Source organism: Schistocerca serialis, chromosome 2 (assembly GCF_023864345.2).
Source record: "Schistocerca serialis cubense isolate TAMUIC-IGC-003099 chromosome 2, iqSchSeri2.2, whole genome shotgun sequence".
Taxonomy (NCBI): domain Eukaryota; kingdom Metazoa; phylum Arthropoda; class Insecta; order Orthoptera; family Acrididae; genus Schistocerca; species Schistocerca serialis.
This window is the reverse complement of record NC_064639.1, coordinates 683,338,247-683,365,651: the sequence shown is the minus strand read 5'-3', so window position 1 is coordinate 683,365,651 and position 27,405 is coordinate 683,338,247. Positions and strand designations below refer to the sequence as shown.

General features: G+C 38.2%; 1 protein-coding gene across 1 annotated transcript in view; it reads right to left on the bottom strand.

Annotated features, from left to right (window-relative positions):
• Positions 1-1,242: 1,242 nt before the first annotated feature.
• LOC126457806 (poly(A)-specific ribonuclease PARN-like) overlaps positions 1,243-27,405 on the bottom strand; it is a 300,822-nt gene continuing 274,659 nt past the window's right edge. The window contains exon 14 of the mRNA XM_050094420.1: positions 1,243-1,887. Within this exon, the coding sequence (XP_049950377.1) occupies positions 1,805-1,887 (83 nt within the window). The 3' untranslated portion in view covers positions 1,243-1,804. The remainder of the gene's footprint in view (positions 1,888-27,405) is intronic.

Here is a 27,405-nt window from a genome sequence, read left to right as displayed (position 1 = left end):
CACCACCTGACAACTGCTGATTGGTTTTTGGTGCATGTGCACATGCTACAATACTTCTCCCCAATACATCCCACATATGCTTCAAGGGGCTTAACACAGAGGAATGGGCAGGCCAGTCCATTTACTGAATATCCTCTCATTCCAAGAGCTCCTCCACCTGCGCTGTTTGATGCGATTGCGACACACTGTCATCCGTGGAAATGAAGTGAGGGGCGAATGCACCCCTGAAAAAATACTCGTGGGGAAGGTGCAAAAGGTAACATCGACTGGTGAGTGTACTGTGTTCGAAGATCTGGAGGTCTGTATGCCTACGCAATGTTATGCCTCCCCACATCACAACACATGGACCACCAAAACAAGCATATTCAACAATGTTCCTGGGTGCATTACGTGATCCTACCTCTCACCGTAGCACCCAGGAATATTGTCAAACATCATCATTTTAGTGATCCAGATGTTATGGTGAGGGGAGTATAATGTATAGCATCATCATACTACCTGCAAACCTTTGAACACGATACACTCAGCAATCAATGTTGTTGTAACACTGCACTTCCTCCCCCTTTGGATCTTTACAGATGCATTCTGCCCTGACTTCATTTTCATGGGTGACAGTGCATGACTGCATCAAGCTGCACAGGTGGGAGAGCTCTTGAAATGAGAGGATATTCAGCGAACTGACGTGCCTGACTGTCCCCATGACTTAAATTCCATTGAGCACATATGGATGCACTGGAGAAATACTGTGGGATGTCCATATGCACCAATGGCTGTAGTGGTGGAAGAATGAAATGTCTTATCAAAAGAACTCCTTTGGGCAGCTTGGGAGTACGTTGCACAGCACACACTACCGTATGTGGTGATCACATACCCTATTAAAAACCATGTCCCACCTTTTATAATGTCCAGAGAACCATCATAAATTACAGTGACTTCAGTAAAATCATTGTCTTTGAAATGTGTCATTTCTGTTTGTCTTATTATATACTTATTTCAGTTACTTTCTGTAACATATGGTAGCAGTTATTTCTATGCGTGTTCCAAGTGTCATTCAGCTATGTAACTTGGCAGTGACACAACATGCAGAAGTTACTTTCTTCCTTACATTGTACACACCAGAATAGTTTGACCTAGCTTAACGTTTTGCACAAACTGAGCATAACACAGGAGGGATTAAGGAATGAAATAGAACCTGAAAACACTAATAACAGATATGCAAGTGGACTATATGCACAAACAACATTAACTACTTTGGAAAATCTGTTTTACTGAAACTGTTTATACAATATCCATTATTTCAGAGGATACAACATGTGAACAATTTGTTGTTACAGTATTGCTACCAACATGAAACAAAAACACTGTCTACATTTATGTAGTGAAATATGGAAAGTAAACGTTCAACAGGGTGATATTACTTTCCTGCAATGTTGGAGATTTAGTAATATTAGAGATTAAATGATGCTTACACTACTGTACTCAGCTGATGATTTATTTATGACAAGTTTTATATGGATATTGTTCTTTCCATTACTGGAGAAGGTGGTATCAGACAAAAGGTCTTCTGTCTCTAAAACTAGAACAATACAACTTCACACTTTTTAAAAACTTAAAATTCTTTATAAAAGTAGAAGTAAAAAGTTCACGAATAGAAAATATCTTAATCAGATTGACATATAATCATTAATCTGATTCTGTTGTTTCATAACAGTATAAAATGTCAAGAACAGTACAAAACTACAACAAACACTTCAAGAAAAAACACTTTTATTGTCCACTGCAAGGTTCTGTTGTTAGGAAAATCTCATTCCCAAGTTTCATTTTCTTCAAATATTTTCTCAAGTTTCAGTTTCTTGCTTACATTACTATCCGAATCCTTACGATCATCTGAAAACATAAAAAAAAAAAAAATTAAAAAAAATAACAAATCATGAGCAAAAAATTATGTGGTTATAAGACTCTTTTCCTAAACGATACATATATTAAAGAAAAATGTAATTTAAATAGTTTAAATTTTTGACATGAAGTACCAGTCAGTTTGAGCCAAAAATAAGTTATGCATACCTTTTTGGACTGTTATAGAAATTAGCAACTGGAATAATTTACTTCGTTTGGTGATTGTTACCAGCTGCCAACAGCATATGAGGAGATTGGACAAACAACAAAGGATGGTCTAAAAGTTTTTCACATAGCACAGAGAACTTATTTCTGAAAAAATGTAACACTTTTGAAAGTGTGATTTTTAAGTATCAGATACATGTTAATTGCTTCTTTCTATTTTGAAACTCAAATGTTGTCTCTTTTCTGACATTAAACAGTTCCATAGCATTTTTAATAATTAGAAAGATGACTGCTAAATTTTAAGTGTGGCAGTGCATGGACTGGATATTATTTGTGCTCTGGGTGGGTAAAAGCTGACACAATTCTGTGAAAAATACACAAAGACACACTCAACATTTCTAACTGAAGCATATAAGATTTCTGAAATTGCAAAGATCTTAATAGCATACGTCCACCACATATCACTCACAGCTTTTGGAATGGCAAAGTTCTCCCTTTAATGGACATTTCATCTGTTTGTCATTCACCAAATTCCTATTTTGTGGTTCAATAGTTTTTGAACTATTGCTGAGTTTTGCTGATATTTTAAAAAAAAATAGGTGTAACATCAGTCAGGGTATATTTCAAAAGCTAAGAAGGAAGGAAGATTAAGAGTTTAACGTCCCATCAACAGTGAAGTCATTACGGACGACAAGCTCGGATTAGGAAATGATGCAGAAGGAGACTGGCAGCATCCTCTTCAAAGGAACTGTCCCGGCAATTGCCTTGAGCAATTTAGGGAAATCACAGAAAACCTAATTCAAGATGACCACATGTAGACCTCCAGAATGCGAGTTTAGTGTGCTAACCACTGGGCCACGTCACTTGGTCAAAGACAATGAAGCAGTTTAAACAGTGGCTGACACAACACAAAGAGCACCAATGAAACAAGTAATGGCCCCATCTGCAGAAAAAGTCACGGCTATCATGTAATGGGATTTTTGATGTGGTAATCACACACTATATCCATAATGGCAGAAACATCTCTGACGAGAATTAAACTTCATTGCTAGAAAAGTAGAAGGCTGCTACTCAGGACTATTACCCACATCTTACAAAGGATAAAGTTATCTTCCATGATAATAATACTCTCTCATAACTTTTTGCTGCAAAAGTTGATTATCTTTGCTTCAAAGAATTTCCACATCCATCATATTTGGTTCCCAGAGCCTATTTTTTATTTCCAAGCCTGAAGAGTTGGTTGAGTGGACAAACAACCACTCAATGGATGAATTAAATTTGTCTTTGTGGAACCTGGCAAACCTTGTTTTATTGACAGTATTAAAAGACTGGAAAGTCACTAAATTAAATTTACTGAATTTGAAGATGAACAGCTTATAAAACATATCCCTTAAATATCTTTTTTCTCTTAGGTTGAGAATATTTTGCTCGTGCCTCATTAATACGAACAACTCATTTTTTAAACTTGTTGTCTAGCATCCATAATGTACTCTTGCTTTCCCATTTCAGACATCATGCCTCAGAGTATTCTGAGCTGTCAGTATATTGGCAGTAATGGTGGTCTGCCTATTTATTGCCATATCACAGCCTTCTATCATGCACGCTTAGTATGCAATCATAAATCTTACAGTTACATGTCTACTGTCATGAACAAGTACACACTGCATGGGAAAGCTTTGCCAGTCAGGAACAATAGTAGGAGAAGACAAAGTTCTTGACAGGATCAGAAAGTCATTAAGCAGGATTATTACATCTAATACAAATGCAACTGGCACAAAAGTGACTGCTGAGATTAATGTGTTTCTACATAAAGAGTCAATTAAAACAGCACTACAGAAAGTACAAAGAACAAATTCTTGTGGTAGATCTGATAACCTTAAAATTCTGGTGAATCAGAAAAGCAAAAAAAGATGGTTCAGTGTTGTGAGAGACACAAACCTAAACTAACGATCAAGAGTTTATTTCTTTGCAGTTTCTTACCACAAGACATGTTTAAATACACACAACACTAGAAGAAATGACAAGGCAGATTCTATTCTTGCTCTTGCAAAACATATTGGAGGTTTTCTAGTAGTCCAGGGACATCATATTGTGGGTTTCAAGAGATCTTATTACCAAAAAGAAAGAAGGGTAGCTCATTATCAAAGCAGTTTGGTCTCTCACATGTGCGAACATCTTCAGCTGCAATGCAATAGTTACGCTTTCATGCAGTTTAGAAAAATGTTGTGGTTAGCTAAATCACAACAGTGTGTGAGGCATAGAGAAAGCACACTGAGCCGCCTGTTCAGATTGTAATTCGTGATCTATGCACATCCGTGTGGTTATGCAAGCCTGGTTTCTCGAGGGAGGCATTTTTCTTTAACAGTTTCAAAAGCTTTCAAGGAAACTTACTCCTAATAAAAATAGTAGTTCACACTCATTACTCCATTCTACAATTTCATGAAATGTTTTGGTTGTCTCCTTCGACATGAAGCGGAACAATTCCAGCACTGTTACACTTTGGACTCGCTGCACAAATTATTATGAAGTAGAATAATGATAGCATTGTTTCAGCTTTGGTGTGTTGCCATCCACTGCAGGCATATTGGAAACAATTCTGTAAGTTCCTTTTTTATTACTTTCCTCCAGCTGTAAACATTCTACTAAGATGCTGTCATCTCCTGAGACCTTTCCTTTCATATTTCGAATGGCCTTTTACGCATCTAGCATTACTGTTGCAACATTATTTTTATTATTAGCTATCTACTTTTCTGAGACTTCTCTTTGATTATTTCCCTTACCACGTTTTCATTGTACCTAATCACATCTGCTTGGAGCCACTTTCCTAAAGTTTTGTTTGGTTCAGCATAAGTTTGTTTTACTTGGAACTCTTGCCATCTCTCCAATAGTTGCCTTGTTCCAACTGAGGTTTTAGTCTTCCTTGCATTTTTCATATCTGCATCATCATCTGTTGTCTGCCAAAGCACCTCTTTTATCCTCTGTTGTTTGCTAAAGCACCTCTGTTAAATCATTTCCCTTTTGCCTTCACTGTCTAATATGCAGGACTCTTTGCTAATTTAACTTTGTATGCTTCAAAATTTTTAAAAAGAATTCTGATCTCTATTCTTAAATTTCTGCCTGATATGTTTGCCTCTTTTTTAGTTACGTATCTCCATTTGTACTCTGTATCTCACTGATTTATGACCCTTTGAATTTATAAATTGATCAAAGGCTATCCTTATTATATTTGCTTTTCTTCTGGAAGAATGTCTCCTTGGCAAATTCTAGCAGTTTATTACCTCTGACACTTCTGGTATCATTAAAAAATTAGCTACCCACCAGTGAATCAGTCTTTAATTTCTGTCCCAATTTTTCATTCAAATGCATCATAGCTCCTTGCTGTGGAACATGCTTTTGACCTAATTATTTCTACAGTTTTTCACAGAGCAGTGCACAGATTTGAAAAGGGATACCTTTACTTGTCTAGTTAGTATTGAATCAGCAAATGTTGCAATAATTTGAGAACCACTAGGTACCACCAACAAAAATAAAATAAATGCAGATGACAAACTGTAAAAACACCAGCTGTACTGCACAAGATAGACGGCAACAGAAATAATCAAAAGCATTGTTAAGAGTAATATAGAGAAATCTGCTGATGAACATGTAACATCAAAAAATGAGTAACAGTAAACGAAGACAAGAAACTGTTTTTTCCTCATGGTGTTCGCATTGCTTATAATGAAAAGAAAAGAAAGTTGGTAAAATTGGGTGTCGTGAAAATGCACCAAAATTGCCACTGAATTTAATGTCCATATTGTTGATGGACAGACCACCACTAGCAGTGCCACAACCTCTCACTACACGAGACCCTACAGAGAGGTTCAGAATTAAACACAAGACACTGGCTCAGAATTCCCTTCAATCCCCACCTTTCGTCTATCCTCCTTCCCCTTCGACAGCTGAATCCTTGCACTAAAAATTTTCTCATCATCCGGATGATGCCTAGAATTGACTGCCACCTCAGAAGTGTTAGTTCTCAAAAAATAATTGCTACTATCTACCTGGCATATAACATGGGCATGTATGCAATATTTGTATACCTGGGACACCGAAACATGTCACTTCAAGGTCACTCTCCAAACGCTGTAAAGTTGGCAATGTAACTGACAAACAAGTGAGAAATGTGAGGCGCTGCGTCTTCTGAACCACTAACAGGACCGAATAAAAGTTAGTTCTGGCGTCGACGCTACCACGTTGCTGGCTTCCGTGTAAACATTGTACGTTAGTGCGCGACAACCTGCTTTTGTGTTCTGTTATTGCCTTGACTACAGTTTCTGTTTATGAAACAATGGCACCAAAATGATGCCGTTCACCAAGCAATAATCCATTGTGCCATGGAGTGCCATTAAATAGTCAGGCTTTGGAATTGCTACGAAGGATGCATGAGTTTTGTGAGCAAGAAAAACAATTTGTTTCTGCTCATGGGCATGCGTCGATTTCCACCAATAAAGTTTTAGATCGTTTCTGGAAAACTCTAGGACTCGGTCAAAGAACAGTTATAAGGAAAGGGATGCTACTTCAAGACTTACAAGACGCTGAAGTAAGCAGTCTGGAAGAAAGTCCCTGTGGGAAAAACAGTGTGTTTCTCAGTACCCCTGGAAAGAAAAAAAAGCAGCCTCGTCCTGTTACAGATATTGATTCTTTCCAACCCAATGCAATTCGATGACACATATCCGGATATTACGGAAGGAAAGAATACCCCACAATAGCGAAGTTGCTAACTTCTTTAAAAGAAAGTGAACTTTTCTCAGTGGGGAAAACGTCACTTAAGATGGTGTTAAAAAGTATGGGCTTCCATTTTAAAAAGTTAGATGGACGAAAACTGTTACTCGAAAAAGCTCACGTCGTTCCAGCTTGTACCACTTTCTTACACAAAATTGTAGGAAAGGACATACATTAAGTCATGTGGTTAGACACAACCTGGATCAACATTGGAGTATCATTTGAGAAATGCTGGACAAATGATACTCCGAATAGCAGCGGCCATCAGCCAACAGGAAGAGGATCCAGATTAATTGTGACCCATGCAGGATCTTCAAACGGCTTTGTGCCTGAAGGGCTTTCAGTTTTTCGATCAAGAAAAACCGGTGACTATCATGAGGATATGGACCACCTATGGTTTCTGCAGAGGTTTAAAAATTTGTTGCTCCAGTTTAGTGTTCTGACAGTGTTTGTGATGGACAATGCACCATACCATTCTGTGATATAACTCCCACCACTAGTGACTGTAAAGAAACTATGGTGCAGTGGTTGCAGATGAGAGACATTGCTGCTGACATGAGCATGACAAAGCCGTTGTTACACTCGCTCGTAAAACAGAATAAGCCTGTGATGCCTAAATACCTTGTGGATGAAATTGCAAGCGAACTGGGTCACTTGGTAATTAGGCTACCACTTTATCACTACCATTATAATCCATTTGAATTGTTGAAATGAAGTCGAGATGTACATTAGAAGTACCAACAAGACCAACTATAACAGAAGTGGAACGGCTGTCACGTGAATGTCTTGCTACTGTAGACGCTACCTCATGGAGGAAGAAAGTAGACCACGTTGCTAAACTCATAAGAGAAGCACAGGCTATTGACGGGATTATAAATCAAAATGAACAATTAATGGTTTCTCGTAATAATGATGATGATGATGATGTCAATGATGATAATGAAGATAATGGTTTTGGAACCGATTCCAATGAAAGTGAAGGAGTACTGGATGGAATTGCGCCACATCATAAATTGGTGAGTGTAAATGCATACAGACTTAATTCTTTCTCTCTGCAATCAAGTAGGCTAGGCGTGTTTTGCTTTATTTCTTTCTATGAGTGCGGATACTGTGTTCTTTGGTAGGCTTAGGATTACATTATTATACAACTTTTGCATGTAGCTATTACGGTAACAATTTGGAGCGACTTTTCATGGATACTGTCATTGACTTCAGGTGTTGTTATTTCCCTGTTTCATATACTATCACGCACTTAGACTCCGTCGTCATTCTCTCCATTGTTAGAAAAATGTACTATGTTGTACTTACGTATAAACGTTAATTGTAGCTTACATTTACAAAACGTACTTTGGAGTTGTGGGCGTGTGCGGTGGCAGCTAATGCAACCACGCAATCGCAGCATAGCCAACTACACGTGAGCTGTCAAGTGACATGTTTCACCCCCCCCCCCCCCCCCCCTCCCGGGTATAGTTACAATATTATGAGAAGGCAAGTTGCTACCATATAGAGGAGATGCTGGGTCACAGATAGGCACAACGAAAAGACTCTCACAACTAAAGCTTTCAGTCACTAAGGCCTTTGTCGCCAATAGGTATGAGCATGCATGCGCGCGTGCGCGCGCCCCCACACACACACACACACACACACACACACACACATGACTGCTGTCTCAGGCAACTGAAACCACACTGCAAGCAGCAGCATCAGTGCATGATGGGAGCGCCAACTGGGTGCGACACACACACACACACACACACACACACACACACAGAGACTGCAGTCTCAAGCAACTGAAACCACACTGCAAGCACAGCATCAGTGCATGACGGGAGTGGCGACTGGGTGGGGGTAAGGAGAAGGCTGGGGCAGGGAAAGGAGGGATAGTGTGGTGGGGGTGGTGGCCAGTGAAGTGCTGGAGGTTAGACAGAGGGCAAGGAAGGGAGGGGAGGAAGGGGAAAGCAGCGGAAAAGGAGAGAAATGAAGAGACTGGGTGTGGTGGTGGAATGATGGTTGTGTAGTGCTGGAATGGGAACAAGTAAGGGGCTGGATGGGTGAGGACAGTGACTAACAAAGGGTGAGGCCAGGAGGGTTACGGGAACGTAGGGAAAGTTCCCACCTGTGCAATTCAGAAAAGCTGGTGTTGGTGGGGGATATGTTTGGCAGCGTGTTCAGCAACAGAGTGGTCCACTTGTTTCTTGGCCCCAGTTTGTCAGTGGCCATTCATGTGGACAGACAGCTTGTTGGTTGTCATGACTACATAGAATGCAGCACAGCGGTTGCAGCTTAGCTAGTAGGCCACATGACTGCTTTCACAGGTAGTCCTGCCTTTGATGGGATAGGCAATGTTAGTGACTGGACTGGAGTAGTAGGTGGTGGTGGGAGGATGTATGGGACAGGTCTTTCATCAAGGTCTATTACAGGGGTATGAGCCATGAGATAAGGGATTGGGAGCAGGGGTTGTGTAATGATGGACGAGCATAATGTGTAGGTTCAGCGGACCACAGAATACCACTGTGGAAGGGGTGAGAAGGATAGTGGGCAGAACATTTCTCATTTCACGGCATGAGAGGTAATCAAAACCCTGCCGGAGAATGTAATTCAGTTGCTCCAGTCCTGGGTGGTACTGAGTTATGAGGGGAATGCTCCTCTGTGGTCTGATAGTGGGGCTTCGGGAGGCAGTGGGAGACTGGATAGATAAGGCATGGGAGATCCGTTTTTGTAGAAGGTTGGGAGGATAATTGCAGTCAGTGAACGCTTCAGTGAGACCCTCAGTATATTTCCAGAGGGACTGCTAGTCACTGAAGATGCAACGACCACAGGTGGCTAGGCTGTACAGAAGGGACTTCTTGGTATGGAACAGTTGCCAGCTGTCGAAGTGGAGGTATTGGTGGTAATTAGTAGGTTTGATATTGACGGAGGTACTGGTGTAGCCATCTTTGAGGTAGAGGTCAACATCTACGAAGGTGGCTTGCTGGGTTGAATCCTGGTCCTACCAACACACCTAGTCTTTTTATTTCTGTCCTTTTCCACTACATTCCCCTACCCCCCCCCCCCCCCCCATCTTGCCCTCTGTCTAACCTGCAGCACTTCATTGTCCACCCCACCCCCCCATACTATCCCTCCCCCTCCCTGCCCCAGCCTCCTCCTTACCCCCACCCAGTTGCCACTCCTATCATGCACTGGTGCTGCTGCTCACAGTGTGGGTTTAGTTGCCTGAGACTGCAGTCGTGTGTGTGTGTGTCTAAATATTGTTACATTCCATCCTGGATTTTCCAATATTTGTAGTTAACTGCAGATAGTAAGCATCACTATCTGAAAACTGGGGCACAGCATACTCTTCCTCGTATGAACATCTGATTAATTCTGAAAAATCTCATTTTAACTTTAGTGCTTGTGATACTCTCATTACCCTATTTAGAAAGAGGATAATCAATACTTAAAACGCTGAGCTGTGTATGCTCTATGCCCTAGTAAAATTACACTGTCAAATCCTGAGCCCAACTACAGGGAAGTCTGTAGTATGCAATAGTCGAGCATACATTTCAAAAACAGACACTACTGCATAATAGCTGTAAACAAAGCATAGGACTACAGGTAGGGATATGCTGAAGAAACACAATTGGCATCAAGGTGGATGTGCTGTAAGTCTTCGACAACTCCTGCAGCTGAATTTTATTGAACAATCTCTCACGTATTGTAAAGTAATTCTAGTCATTAGTCTGTTAGTGGTACCAAAATTAATATCTAGACCCTTATGGTCGAGATAGGATCTGGAAATGAGGGTGCAAATCAAAAGCGGAAATGCTGAACTCTGTTTTCAAACGTTCTTTTACAAATGAAAATTCAGGGGTAATGCCCCAATTAATTCTTGCATAACTGCAAGGATGAGTGACTTAGATATTAGTGTCAGTGGTGTTGAGAAAAAGATGAAATCACTAAAACTGAAGAAAGCTCCATGGACTGATGGAATCCCTTCTCGCTTATTTACTTAATTTGCAGCTCAGTTAGCCACTCTTTCAACTAAGATGTATCATAGATCCCTTGAACAAAAATCTGAGCCAGGCAGTTGTCACATCCATCTACAAGAAGAGTAACAGATGTGGCCCATAAAACTACCATCCAATATTATTGACATACATTTACTGTAGAATTTTAGAACACATTCTCAGCAAAAATATAATGAGATATCTCGAACAGAAGAACCTCCAGCCAGCGTGGATCCCAAAATCGTCAATCACGTGAAACTCAACTCCCACTGTTTTCACATGACATCCTGAATGGTAGGATATCAAGGCAGTCAGGTAGATACTGCATTTCTCCATTTTCAAAAAGTATCTGACTGAGTACCATGCCTATGCTTATTGTCACAAGCACAGTTGTAAGGGGTATAAAGACAGGATTGAGGATTTCGTGGTAGGATGGACGTAGCATGTTATCTTGGATGGAGAGTTGTCAACAAAGTAACTTTTAGTGTGCCCCATGGAATGGATATTACTGGTGTTGTATACAATATTTATAGTAACCTCACACTTTTTGTAGATGACAATGATAAATTTTCCTTGGCTCTAGTTTCTGTGATACACACTAGGTGGAAGTATTTCATACTGGCGGATTAAGAGAAAAAGATACATTTTAATTACATATACTCAAAACATTGAAAACATATTTCAGTTTTTTTTATGTTAGTTACATTTTAAGAGTTCTAAATTGCTGGAAGAATACCTTGCAGATGGTTGGGTCTGAAAAGAATCATGTGGTGGCCACATGAGATCATAATCTTTTAGCTTGCCTCTTGTAACAGAGTTCCAGAGCATCCCTAAACAAAGACCAAAAGTAATCCGCAAGCATTACTTCTTTCCAATGGCTCTGATATTTTTGTTCCATAACAGAAATGTCCTGATGGAATCTTTTTCTATGTTCATCACTTACAGCTCCACAACTGGAGGGAAAAAGTCTAGGTGGGAGTGGATAGAATGGATTTTAAGAGACATGTTGCATCCAAGCTTATGGTATTTTTACAGGAGCATAGTCACCAACTGAGTGTAGTTATCATCTCTTTTGTTACCTAAAAATCCATGAATAACTCCCTTGAAGGGTTCCCAAGCTTCCTTTCCTTTCCCCTCCAAAACCTGGTCAAATGCAGGATCCTTTGCAAGTTCTCAACTTTGTAGCCCGATAAAAATCCATTTCTTAACTTTTGCATCACTTGATTTTGGAACTTTCTGGTTCAGTCAAATAAAAATTAAGTTGGTTGCTTGACTATTTTTAAATACTTTAATTTTTAATATGTGATTACCCTATAATGAGAGGTTCAAAATTGTTTTTAAAGGAATTTTACCTTTCACCTTTACTGTATGGTGGCCATTTTCGTTTGTAAGCGCACGACGCTGTTTCAGTTTAGAGACAGCAAAAATATGAATCTCTCTGCACTGGATTAAGTTACAACATTGCAACTGACATTATAAGTGTCCTCTACAACATTGTCTATTACACAAAATACCCTAAATTCAAAAATAACCAGTCAAAAAGACCTCCAAAGTTTGGTATTCAAATTTTCAAAAATCCACTTTTTAGGCCCAAAAATAACAAACAAGGAGTGATTTATGAGATTCTATTTTTTCCTATAGTTAGATATCACACACTACTAGCCTCATTTATAGCAAGAACAGTTACAAATGTTTCCATAATTTTTTATGAATTTTTGAAATTTGAAAATTTTCATGTTTTACAAAGTCTGGGGTCAGTTATCTCAGATGTAACTGAATATAAAAGCATGATTTTTGCACAGTTTGTACACCAATATGATAGCAAGGTACTGTAAAAATTTCAATGTTGATATCTGACTGTGAACAAAGATATGAACTTTTGAAAATGAAGAGATAATTCACATTACTCTACAACTGATCTTATGGCTGTTGCCTATTCATGCGTGATATTGGTGGGATATAATCAATTATTATTGAAGTAAGGTATTGAATTACATACAAAAAGTGGAAACATCACTGAAATTAACATTTATATTATTTTGGCATACTTAAAATAAATATTTTCAATTAACATCCTTCGAGAAGCAGCTGTTCCTAAACCTGGTGGTGAATATTAAGAACACTTATTTCTTCAGACAGCTTCTGTAATATGGAATAAGACCTCCAAAATTAAGGAACATTTGTATGAGTTCTTGCTCTATATGAGGCTAGTAGTATATTATATCTAACTACAGGAAAAAATAGACACTCATATCACTCCTTGTTCATTATTTTTGGGCCTAAAATGTGGATTTTTGAAAATTTGGATACCAAACTTTGGAGGTAATTTGGACTGGTTATTTTTGAATTTAGGGTATTTTGTGTAATAGACAATGTTGTAGATGACACTTTTCTAAAAGCAATCATGTCAATTGCAATGTTGTAACTTGACCCAGTGCAGATATATTCAAATTTTTGCTTATGTCTCCAGACTGAAAAATCGTTGCGCGCCTACAAATAAAAATGGCCACCATCCAATAAAGGGGTGCAACATAAATTAATAAAAAAACTATTTTGAACTTCTCAAATATAGGGCAATCACATATAAAAAAATTAAAATATTTAAAAATGATCAAGCAACCACTGCTGGACCACTTCATATGGATTGACCCTTCTCTCCTATATATACTTAAAGACCCGTCCTTCTTGGTTCAAACTTTTGACCAAATTTTTCATCAAACCTAGCTTGATACGCAGGTGTGGAAGGAGGACCTCCTTTCGCTCCATGAGAGGTTCGGCAACAACATTTTGCTCACAAGGGTAAGATTTCTTGCAGGTCAGTCTGCTTTAATGTAATGTGATTTCCTAACCCTTCTGTCCCACATACATAAGAACCAGCAATGTTCTGTATAACCCAGTTGCATTCCTAAGAGTATGGCAATGATTTTTTGATCATTACACATTTTCCATTTGTGTTCATAATATTTGATTGAGTCCAAGAGGGCTGTCAAATCTGCTTATGTCTCCTTCATGTGAACAGCATAACGAACAGGAATAGCTGGAAGACGGTTGCCATTGTGAAGCAACACTGCTCTCAAACTAAGTTAGGAGGGGTCTTTGAATAGCTTCCATTCAGTTGGATCATGACCCAAATTCAAAGATTTCATCAAGCCATTAATGTTGCAGCAAACAACAGTATTGTTTTTCTTCTGCAAAAAAGAAAGCAGTTCCACGTGACGTTTTCTGCACTGTGAAATTGTGACACCACTTTCGAGAAGTGAAATGTGCTGTAGTCGAGACCCAAGAACTTTTGCTTCCCTTTTGAAAGGCGAAGGTCTCTAATAAGAGCACTCAGTTCCACTTGACTTAGTCTGTGTGGTTTATCATCTTTTCCCTCAAAATCAGTGTCACAGGATATAGAAGGCTTGTTTGGTTCTTCTTCTTCTTCTTCTTCTTCTTCCACACTGTCATCATTTTCTACTTCAAACGCACAATTTTTGGGTGGAGTAGGAACTGGTAAACTATCTGAATGCAGAATGAGTCAATTAGCAGATCGAAGATTCGGGCACTGAACTGTTGTTCTTTTCCTCATAGACAATCCCGCCAATATAAGTGGAGTCAAGCAGAAATAGCAGTCATCTGTGTGTGTGTGTGTGTGTGTGTGTGTGTGTGTGTGTGTGTGTGTGTGTGTGTGTGGGCTCCCGCCAAACCATAGGCACAGCAAAAGCCATGGATTGTTTCTTATTTTTCAGCCATTCCTCAATGTCACTGGACATATGCTGCAACATATATGTGGAGCCCAAGACTTATCCCGGTCCCCTACTTCCATACCAAAATAATGCTGATAAGCAGGTTCCCAACTTCCATCAAATGGACAGTTTATATATATACCACACCATTAAATGGGAACTGTTCACTTGCGCGTCTGAAGTTGGTACTGTGATAAAGCAATGAAGAAACTGAATAGCATCCCTGCAGTCAGATGCTAATTTACTTATAACTTCAAGGTCATAAGTTTGTTTGACGCTTGCGAAAGTGTCGCAGGGATGCTAAAGAACCTGAACTGGCTGATACTTGAAGATAGATGCAAACTATCCTTAGAATCTCTGCTCACAAAGTTTCAAGAACCAGTTTTAAATTTCATATTATGACCCTAGCAACATACTATAAACCCTATGTATCACTCTTGTAGAGATAAGGCAAGATTAGATTAATTAGAGAGGCATTCACATAGTCATTCTTCCCATGTGCTGTATGTGACCGGAAATGGAAGACGCCCTGATAACTGATACAATGCAAAGCACTCTCTACTATGCACTTCACAGAGGTTTGCAGAGGAAGGATGTAGATGTGAACATACATCATGTGGGTGAAATATAAACAAAGGGCAACTGCAAAGTTGTCTGTTCAACTGCAGCCATTGCTCTCATGAGAGTGAAGGCTGATTTAACCAAGTTTCAAACAGTGATGATACCAGTTTACAGGGTAAGTGGGGCAGTATTTCAGAAATAGTGTAGTTTGTGAAATGATTACACACTTATATGATGGAAGTACATCATATGTGGACTAATGATAACATTATGAGTATTTCACAGCTCTACAAGCCAGTGAGCCCCAACATTGATACTGATGACAAGGGTGTCTAAAGAAAAACCAACATGAACAATTGAATAGCTTACTGTTCACATAAGTCAGAAGGAGAGAAATTCCAGATCTACTTGAATAGCTCAGCCAACTATACTGAAGTGTTGCTTGGGTCTGAAACATCTACATTACATCTGCACATTGTAACTGTGTACTGATTGAAAATACTTTAATTTTCCAACTGTTGAGTGGCAGCAAGTAACACTGTTCAACAATTCGCATCCCAGACCATGAGATAATTAGGAAGTTGCAAAGAAACATCACCAAAAAATGCAGTTACAATCATGCTGGAAAAAGAACAGGCTGCGAGAGATATTTTGTGGGATTACAAACTGCATATAATTCTCCATGTAATCAATATTTTTTTCAGCACTACAATCTTGATTAATTGGCTTTATTAAAAAAGAGAAACTACATTACTGTTACCAGGTCCCAATTACAGGTATTTCAACAGCTCTTTTCAGACGAAGTCCAGCAACAGTGACCCTAAATCTTTAAAACATTCAATACTATGGCTGCCCTACTTTTCTTCGCTTCCCAAATCATCACTGATGAAAATCAGCAATCTGTCAGTCTCATCACAAAACAAAGCTGCATTTCATTCTGATTCATTATTTCAGTGAACTAAATAATGCACAATCATCCAGATGCATTTTCAGTATTTTTTTAAACATTCTATCTCTGTCTCTTAATTTTCTCATTTCCTTTGTTGGTACCCACTGGAAAGAGTTTCTTGAAAGCTCTCTCTACCCAATACATAAATATCTACATCTACTTGTATACTCTGCAAATCACTGTGAAGTGCATGGCAAGAGGGCACATCCCATTGTACCAGTCATTTAGATTTTTCCCCATTCCAGTTCACATATTGAGCAAGGCATGAATGATTGTTTAAATGTCCTGGGTGTGCTGTAATTAATCTATTCTTGTCTCTATGATCCCTATGTGAGTGATAAGTAGGAGATTGTGGTATATTCCTAGAATCATCATTTAAAAGTGGTTCTTGAAACTTTGTAAGTAGGCTTTTTTGGGATATTTTACATCTGCCTTCAAAAGTCTGCCACTTCAGTTTCTTCAGCATCTCTGTGTCTCTCTTCCATGAGTCAAACAAACCTGTGAGCATTTGTGCTGCCCTTCTCTATATACATTCAATATCCCCTGTTAGTACTATTTGGTACAGGACCCACACACTTAAGAATGGGTTGCACAAGTGATTTGTAAACAATCTCTTTTGCAGACAGATTGCATTTTCCCAGTACTCTACCAATAAATCACTTTCTGCCACATGCTTTACCAAAGGCTGGGCCTATGTGATATTTCATATCTCTACAAAGTGTTACACCCTGGTATTTGTAGGAGTTCACTGATTCCAACTGTGACTCACTGATGTCACAGTCATACAATATTACATTTTACATTTCTGAACATTTAAAGCCAGTTGCCAGTCTCTGCACCAGTTTGAAATCTTATAAATATCTCACTGAATATTTTTGCAGCTTCTTATAGACAGTACTCGCTATAGATAACTGCATCATCTGTAAAAAGTCTAAGCTACTATTAATATTGTCCCCAAGGCCATTAATATACAACATGAACAGCAAGGGTCCAACACAGTTCCCTGAGACACACTTGAAGTTACTTCTACATTTGATGATGACTCTCCATCAAAGACAAAATGCTGCATCCGGCTGACCAAAAAGTCCTCAGTCCAGTCACAATTTTTGCTATATACCCCCTATACGATCATACTTTAGACAATGGACATAGATGTAGTGCTGCGTCAACCAGTTTTTGGAAATCGAGAAATACTCCACCTACCTGACTGCCTTGATCTAAAGATTTCTGTACGTCATGTGAAAAAAAGAGCAAGTTGGATTTTGCATACTTATTTCACTCATCATCTCAGTGATATAAAGATTTAATTGGGGCAATTCTCTCGGGTTTTCCTTTGCTACCCTCAATTTCAGTATCTCTCATCCACAAGTGGCTACACACTGACTTTGGTGCCACTAACAGCCTTTACATATGACCAGAATTTATTTGGGTTTTGTGAAAGATCATTTGATAATATTCTGCTGTGGTAGTCATTGGCGATTTCACACATTTCATTCAGCACCTCTGTAACTAAAGCCCTAAGCTTGTTTTACATGTCTTATGCAGTAGTCTCTGCTTCTTTAGAAGTTTCTCAACAATGACTTTATGTCATGGAGGGTACCTCTCATAATGAACTGTTCTAATGAGTACACATGTAAACAGTGCATGGTCAACTATTCTTGTAAACTTGAGCCACAGTTCATTTACATGCTCCTGTCCTGTGCTGAACATTTCAAGTTCCTCATAGTGATATGACATTATTACTTTTTTATCTAGTTTTCTAAACACATATCAGTCTGCCACTTTTAGTTGTCCTTTTTCTTTGGTAATCATTGTAGTTGCAACTACATCATGATCATTAATACCAGTTTCGATGTGGACATCCCAAAGAGGTCAGATCTATTTGCTGCCATTAGATCTAACACATTTCCTTCATGAGTGGGTTTCAAGGTCATTTAGTAAGGTTTCACAGATTGTCTTGTCATGCCCACCACTAACAAAAATGTAGTTTTCTCAATTGATTGTTGTGATTAAAGTCTCCACTGATGGCTGCAGTATGATTGGGAACTTACATATAAGGGAACTGAGATTTTCTCAAAAGTTTTTGGTTACCTTCGTAGGAGAGTCTGATGGGTGACACAAGGATCCAGTTACCATTTTATGCCCACCCCTGATACTGAGACTTGCCCAAGCAATCTAGCACGCAGCTTTAATTTCTATCTCAGTGGAATTGAGTGTCTAATGTGACAAATACACCACCTCAATTTCCTATAAGCCTATCTTTTTGATCAACACTTAAATTCTCTTCAAAAATCTTACTGCTGTAAATTTCAGGTTTCAACCAGTTTTCTGTACCTTGGGGCTAAGAAATGAAAGAGGAAGCCGCCTGGTAGAATTTTGCACGGAGCACAACATAATCATAACTAACACTTGGTTTAAGAATCATGAAAGAAGGTTGTATACATGGAAGAACCCTGGAGATACTAAAAGGTATCAGATAGATTATACAATGGTAAGACTGAGATTTAGGAACCAGGTTTTAAATTTTAAGACATTTCCAGGGGCAGATGTGGACTCTGACCACAATCTATTGGTTATGACCTGTAGATTAAAACTGAAGAAACTGCAAAAAGGTGGGAATTTAAGGAGATGGGACCTGGATAAACTGAAAGAACCAGAGGTTGTACAGAGTTTCATGGAGAGCATAAGGGAACAATTGACAGGAATGGGGGAAAGAAATACAGTAGAAGAAGAATGGGTAGCTTTGAGGGATGAAGTAGCAAAGGCAGCAGAGGATCAAGTAGGTAAAAAGACGAGGGCTAGTAGAAATCCTTGGGTAACAGAAGAAATATTGAATTTAACTGATGAAAGGAGAAAATATAAAAATGCAGTAAATGAAGCAGGCAAAAAGGAATACAAACGTCTAAAAAATGAGATCGACAGGAAGTGCAAAATGGCTAAGCAGGGATGGCTAGAGGACAAATGTAAGGATGTAGAGGCCTATCTCACTAGGGGTAAGATAGATACTGCCTACAGGAAAATTAAAGAGACCTTTGGAGATAAGAGAACGACTTGTATGAATATCAAGAGCTCAGATGGAAACCCAGTTTTAAGCAAAGAAGGGAAAGCAGAAAGGTGGAAGGAGTATATAGAGGGTCTATACAAGGGCGATGCACTTGAGGACAATATTATGGAAATGGAAGAGGATGTAGATGAAGATGAAATGGGAGATACGATACTGCGTGAAGAGTTTGACAGAGCACTGAAAGACCTGAGTCGAAACAAGGCCCCCGGAGTAGACAACATTCCATTGGAACTACTGACGGCCTTGGGAGAGCCAGTCCTGACAAAACTCTACCATCTGGTGAGCAAGATGTATGAAACAGGCGAAATACCCTCAGACTTCAAGAAGAATATAATAATTCCAATCCCAAAGAAAGCAGGTGTTGACAGATGTGAAAATTACCGAACTATCAGTTTAATAAGTCACAGCTGCAAAATACTAACACGAATTCTTTACAGACGAATGGAAAAACTAGTAGAAGCCAACCTCGGCGAAGATCAGTTTGGATTCCGTAGAACCACTGGAACACGTGAGGCAATACTGACCTTATGACTTATCTTAGAAGAAAGATTAAGGAAAGGTAAACCTACGTTTCTAGCATTTGTAGACTTAGAGAAAGCTTTTGACAATGTTGACTGGAATACTCTCTTTCAAATTCTAAAGGTGGCAGGGGTAAAATACAGGGAGCAAAAGGCTATTTACAATTTGTACAGAAACCAGATGGCAGTTATAAGAGTCGAGGGACATGAAAGGGAAGCAGTGGTTGGGAAGGGAGTAAGACAGGGTTGTAGCCTCTCCCCGATGTTGTTCAATCTGTATATTGAGCAAGCAGTAAAGGAAACAAAAGAAAAATTCGGAGTAGGTATTAAAATTCATGGAGAAGAAATAAAAACTTTGTGGTTCGCCGATGACATTGTAATTCTGTCAGAGACAGCAAAGGACTTGGAAGAGCAGTTGAATGGAATGGACAGTGTCTTGAAAGGAGGATATAAGATGAACATCAACAAAAGCAAAACAAGGATAATGGAATGTAGTCTAATTAAGTCGGGTGATGCTGAGGGAATTAGATTAGGAAATGAGGCACTTAAAGTAGTAAAGGAGTTTTGCTATTTGGGGAGCAAAATAACTGATGATGGTCGAAGTAGAGAGGATATAAAATGTAGACTGGCAATGGCAAGGAAAGCGTTTCTGAAGAAGAGAAATTTGTTAACATCCAGTATTGATTTAAGTGTCAGGAAGTCATTTCTGAAAGTATTCGTATGGAGTGTAGCCATGTATGGAAGTGAAACATGGACGATAAATAGTTTGGACAAGAAGAGAATAGAAGCTTTCGAAATGTGGTGCTACAGAAGAATGCTGAAGATTAGATGGGTACATCACATAAGTAATGAGGAAGTATTGAATAGGATTGAAGAGAAGAGAAGTTTGTGGCACAACTTGACCAGAAGAAGGGATCAGGTGGTAGGACATGTTCTGAGGCATCAAGGGATCACCAATTTAGTATTGGAGGGCAGCGTGGAGGGTAAAAATCGTAGAGGGAGACCAAGAGATGAATACACTAAGCAGATTCAGAAGGATGTAGGTTGCAGTAGGTACTGGGAGATGAAAAAGCTTGCACAGGATAGAGTAGCATGGAGAGCTGCATCAAACCAGTCACAGGACTGAAGACCACAACAACAACAACAGTATTATGTAAGCTCCATTTCTTTTCAGGAGTGCTTCCAACTCTGGCACTTTGCTGCAAAGGAAGCTAACTACTAAGATTTTAACACTCTTGCCTGTAGGGGGCATTATTCTTGACCTTACACTTATACTTCTGGATGTCCCACAGATGTCATTATCTGGACTGGATAGAGTTGCCCAAGTTAAAAATCCTTAATGTGCCCACGCAATTAGCTTCCTGGCTAGCAGTCTCTGATGTGTAGTACAAACTTGATCCACTTAGGAGTACACTATAGTTTGACCCATTTAGGAGAACACTAAAGTTCTCAGTCCTATGATGCAAATCCAGAAAGTCGCAGCCTAGCTTGTCACAGAACCCTCAAGGTCTCTTGTTCAGCCCTTCCACTTGACTCAGATTCAGGGGCCACAATCAGTTTTAAGTATAATACCACAAACTGAGAGCTTTGATGAAACTCTGTGAGCAAGGCCAGTCTTCTTAACATTCTCTGCTAGTCACTGGAATGATCCAAATATGACCTCGGAGCCCGATAACAGGCACTGTTTGTCCCAACATGTTCCACAATCTGCAGTTGTTACTCCCTGTTCGTTGCAATAGCTGTCACAATAGCTTCTTCAACATGTTGAATGAGGCCTTCCAGGCATAAACACTGAGTGCACTTGGCGTTCCTCCCCTTGCTGCCATACCATTTTATGCCATACATTTGAACTGCCCTTTTGCCTTTGTCCCTCTTGACACAGGACAAAGCTTATTTCCCTGAAACAGGTAAAGTAAATCCCACTGGCTCAGTTTCAGTTAAAGTGAAAGACAGAAGGGATTGACGTAACACTGTGTCCTCCCTGGTCCCTCTCTAACCTGTACAGAATGCCTAAATCTACCATTGAAATGCCATTTGCAGTCCAGGGGATGAGTAATGACAGATCCCGGATTTCCTGTATTAATCTCTTCATAGTTTTTTTTCTACACTGGATCTCACATTACAAATGGTATCAAAATTGCTTCCAACTACATGTTATATTATGTCACCCTTAACAAACTTTTGTTTTGCATGAAGAAGCTTGGGTGCACCTAGATTAAGTTGTGAACTAAGTGAAAAAAATTATTGTTCATAATCTCTTCCTTACCTTCAGCTATTGTCAGACGACCACCTTTAAAAAGAAACAAGCACACCTCCCATAAATTTTTGATTTGTTATTTATTTATTTTTTTCCTGCAGCTGCGAAACCTTTGTTAAAGTGCCTCACATTAAGTGATTAGCAGCATCCCAATTTTAACAATTTACTTGAAATTATTTCTTCTGCCACAGCCTCAAATTTCAGGCAGAGTAACAATTACTCATTATGCATAATGATCAATTGATTTAAATGTCTGTAGTTTCTTTACAAGATACATTGAGGTGATACACAATGAGTAGTAATCCCTATAGCTAGACAGACGCTTTGCGCTGTACTTCATGTAACAAATTACTGAATTTACACCAACATTTAAACCTCTTCACTCTCTTTCATATGCCCTTAGATATTATATTATGAGTGCCAGCTACAAGTCACATCTTAAAATAAACCTGCTGGCAATAACCATGTGTTAATTCTTAAAGATGCATGGTGGAATGGAATTTATATTTCCTCACTTAGTATAAAGTAAAATAAAATTTCATACAAAAATATTACTTTGGAGATTAAACTTTAACATTGTATTGGTAACTTTTTTTATCTTGTATCTGGCCATCTAGATTTAGTTTTCTGTAGTTTTCCTAATTCTCTTAAAGCAAATGCTAGAATGGTTCATTTTTTCAGGAGATAACAAAATTGCTTCCTCATCCTTCCCTAATTTAAGATTGTATTCCACCTTCAATGATCTCATGATCAAAGGGAGATTAAACCCTAATCTTCTTTCTTTTCGCAAGGCTTTGAAAAATGCATATATCATGAATAGTTTGTACAGTTTTTGCATAATTATTGTTATACTTCAAGGTTACTGGTGTTGAAATAACTAATGTAAGCCCTGACAGTATAAACAGTGCTAAGAGCTGATATGACCAGCATTGCAGTTCGTTGTGCACAAAGCTGTGTGCATGACATGTTCCAAAACTTGTTTATTAGATGCATACGTGAATAATATTTCTCAGAATTTCTGGGTTTGTTTGGTGCCTTGCAGGCTCACATGTCAATTGTGGTTCAATATGAAATTGTTATTCAGCTGTAAAATCGATGTACATAAGTCATACTCTTCACGCAGTTCCAATCCTACATAACAATAAAACCTGCTGAGAGTCATCATACCCAACCCAATGGTGATCTCGTAACTTAGGTGAGACACCAACCAATGTCCAACTGAAATGAATAAGAAAGAAGTGCATATGCTCCCATAGACTACAAATCAACATCATGATGATTAGAGTAAAACTTTAAGGTTGAACTCCTGCTTATAGTCTTAGATTTTTCTGGCAACGAAAGTTAGGAATGGGGTTGACCTCTGACTCTGTTCGTCAACTACAAGAAAATTTCTAAGCCTCAATTTCCTGCTAAAATTTCATATTTCAAATGATATTGTCATTCTCATCACACAACTGTCAATCTGTTCAAGAAAATAAGTGGCAGCAGGCAGTGAACAGACATCAAATTTGGGCCTTTGCTTACATATTAGATGAAAAATTGCAGCATTGTAGCAAACTCAAATTTATTTTCATTCATAACATAAACTTCAAATAGTAATGTACGAATACTTTTTTCACCAAGTACTGCATTTGTAATAAATAAAGAAATACATACTGTTCACCTTTTGACTGGCTATGAAAGAAAATTATAACAAGATAAATTCTAAATATAACATAAAACATAGCATAACTCAAGTGAAGAGCAACACAACTTTATTCAATAAAAACAATACATTGTGCTACGTTATGGAAGATCATTTAAATTGGGATTATTCATATACCATTTTTGCACCTAAATATGTAAGCCTGTTTATGTTAATATAAATACAAAGCCAATAGTAGATGTTCCACACATACCACAACAGAGAGACAGAAACTGCAGTTGTTTGAACAATCCAACTATTGTAGTCCCTGGAGAGCATTCCTAACACTCACAGTACACTGCTATTTGTATGTATTTGTTCAACACACTGCAGCAATTTCTCAAGATGATTCTTGAGAATTTGCCTATTTCTTAAGACCCCTGACCAAGAGCAAATACCATTCCCCATGATTCACGCCGTTTCTTCTTTTGAGCACACACTCTACACAATGTGGTTGGTAGTTTTCTCATAGCTGTGATGTACACATAATGTTGTTTAATTTCTGTTAGAGTCTTCCTCTTTTCTCATGACTTGCATCTTATACTGATGACTAACTATTTGAGAGATCAGACACAACTTCCAACTACTTGAAGACAAAATTAATGTGTATTATGCCTAATAAGTAAAGGTCAATAAACACTTTCATTGGTAAAAAATTCATAAAACTCCTCCAGTTCTAATTTGTTCAATCATGCAACATTCTAAATCACTAATTTTGTGTTTATTATAAATGATTATCCAGAGAAAATAACTACAGGCATTAACAAACATCAGCAAAATACATACAGCAAAGACTGAACAGTACCTGGAAGACACACGAAAATTGCACTCACTAAGCTGTCAAACATGTTTCAAACTAAACTGTCAAACACGTTTCAAACTACACAAGCTGACTCATTGCTGAAGCATCATCTCATTGCGACTATAAGATGAACTTTCAACCCTACAAGATAATTTGTAAGCTTCAATTTCCTGCCAAAACGCCTACCTACTTTCTTTCTTTTTAAAATGTTGACTGTTAACATGGATTTTCTAAAATTTGATGTGTCAAAAGATGTTCTCATTCTTATGATTTGTATGGGATCTGCTCACGAGTGTGTGTGTGTGTGTGTGTGTGTGTGGGGGGGGGGGGGGGGGGGGGTCACAAGCTGAAGTGCATGAATCACCCCCCACAGCATAAGTTATGCTAAAATATGGTTGGAAAGTTCTAATATTCCACTACTAGAAACATTGTAAAAGAATATGTCCAAATAGACTGAGCCATTTAAACCACAGGGGTGAAATACCATTTTCAGTTCCTACAAGAATGGAACAGTGTTACTGAAATAATGAAAGCTAATGTGTGGGTGATATCACACAGAAGTTCTACACATAGTGAGGGTAAATGAAAGGGGAAATCAGACACTACAGTGGAAGTCAGTATATATCGACCAGACTTTTACTGGCAGAGCTCAATGTGACAATAGGATTGTTTGCCCCCCTTTTTTTCTCTTTTTTTACAGTGTGTGTTATACTATTTATTACAATAATAATTTACAGGGGAGGGAATGTGAATACAGTTTTCAAAAGGAGATACTGAGAAAAGTATGCTAGCACACAATACAACATGATTAATATGTACATATGGAGATTCTTGTTTGAACATGTGCTACTTACAGAATCATTCTGCTTTACTAGTGCAGTAACAGTACTCAATGTCAGTAACAATATCTATTAATTATAACATACACTTATAAATACATTTTTACAACTCTTTTGACAATGGAGCTATCAACAGATCATTTCAGAAACTGCAAAGCTTCATGTACAAAGTTGTCTGCAATCTCCATTAAGGTAAATTTCAGTGCAGAGCACTGCAATTTCATGGGAAAATTAAGTGTGCCAGTATCATGATGATTATTGTAATAACCTGATGATGAATCATCCTATTAAAAATGAAGAGAGAGAAATGAGAGTGAAAATAATTAAAATAAACTGATCATGACTGATAAATGTGAAGCTATGCTCAGGAACAGGAACAGTTTGCTTTAACAGTTTGTTACATAACAGTAGAAACAAAGCTTGCAACATTTACGAGTACACTGCCTTTAATGAAGTAGTTTTCAGTGACTAATATTTATTGATTTCCAGTGCTTATTTTAGCACACCAATGAACACTTTGAAAATAAAAATTAGTGCACAACTGTAAATGTGAATCAGCACAGCAGCATAGCTAATTTGCAAAAAACAGAGCCAGTTACAAACAATAATCTTTTTTAGCACAGTGTCTGAGCATATGAAACTGTTTGTTTTAAAATTGTAATGGTTAAACTTAAACAGAAAGCCAATTATGTTCAGAGAACACTTCACAACTGTCAACTTTAACTGTTCAAATTAGCTTTCACACAAATTTCTTTTGATTTTCTACTTTTTGTTTAGTAATGAAATCCACTTTCTTGCCAAACAACGAACTTCAGTTAGGTAATATTTGCTTTAAGGTTAAAGGTACTGTTAGTCTCAAGAGAAAAAGAAAAGCTTGTAATCCAAGATTGCTGACGTATGCAATGACACATGCAAACACCTAAGTTAAGCAGGATGTATACAATCAGCATATAAACAAACGTTAATGATTAATATTACATTCTATTCAAATACCACTTGAGTCACAAACATCACATTCACTCAGGCATTTAATGGTGTGAGATGGTAAAAAAAAAAAAAAAACACACCTCAAGATCATCATAAAATAAGATAATAAGATGTCCCTGCATCTACATCATACTCTACTAACCACCTAACAGTACGTGGAGGAGGGTACTTCCAGTATCACTCACTAACTGATCATCCCCTTCCCTGTTCCACTCGTGAATGTAGTTTGGGAGAATAATAGTAAGTCTCTGTATTAGCTATAATTTCTTGGATTTTCTCACTACAATCATTTTGCGAGATGTATGTAGAAAGAAGTAAAATATAGTTTGACTCTTCCCAGAAAGTAATACCTCAAAATTTCAACAGTAAAGCTCTCCACGATGCACATCACCTCTCTTGCAATACCTGCCACTGGAGTTTGTTGAAGATCTCTACAACACTCTCGCACCAACTAAACAATCTCGTGATGGATCGCGCCACTCATCTCCTCTATCTTTTCTATCAGTCCTATCTGGTAAGGATCCCAGATTGATGAACAATACTCATGAAGCAGTCAAATAAGTGCCTTGAAAGCCACTTTCTTTGTAGATAAGTTACATTTCCTTAAGATTCTTCCTAAGAATCTCATTCTGGCATCTGCTTTTCCTACTATTTGTTTATATTCCACTTAAGGTTACTCTGGATAATTATTCCTAGGTATTTTATGGTAGTTACTGTTTAAGGCAATTTGTCATCAACAGTGTAGTTGTAGAATAATGGATTTCTTTTTGTATGTATGCGATTACATTTATTTACGTTCAGGTTAACTGATGGAGGATTCATTATTCATCAATCCGCTGTATATCATTCTGTGAATCGATACTGTCTTCTGGAGTTCCTACTTTGTTATAGACAAATGTATCATCTGCGAGCCATCTTAAGAGAGCTTCCGATTTCTAGTATATTATTTATATACGCTGTAAACAGTAACAGTCCCATCATACTTCCCTTGCATGTTCCCAAAATTACCTTTACAGTGTCAATCTTGTTCCGTTAAGAGTGAAGTGTTGAGTTATATCTGCAAGGAATTCTTGAATACAGTTTCAAATATCTTCCAATACTTGGTAAGTTCAGATTCTTTTCACTAAATGGTGTTAAATGCCTACTTGAAGCCAGGGAATAAGGCATCAAGCTGAGCATCATTGTCTACAGAGCTACAGATTTCA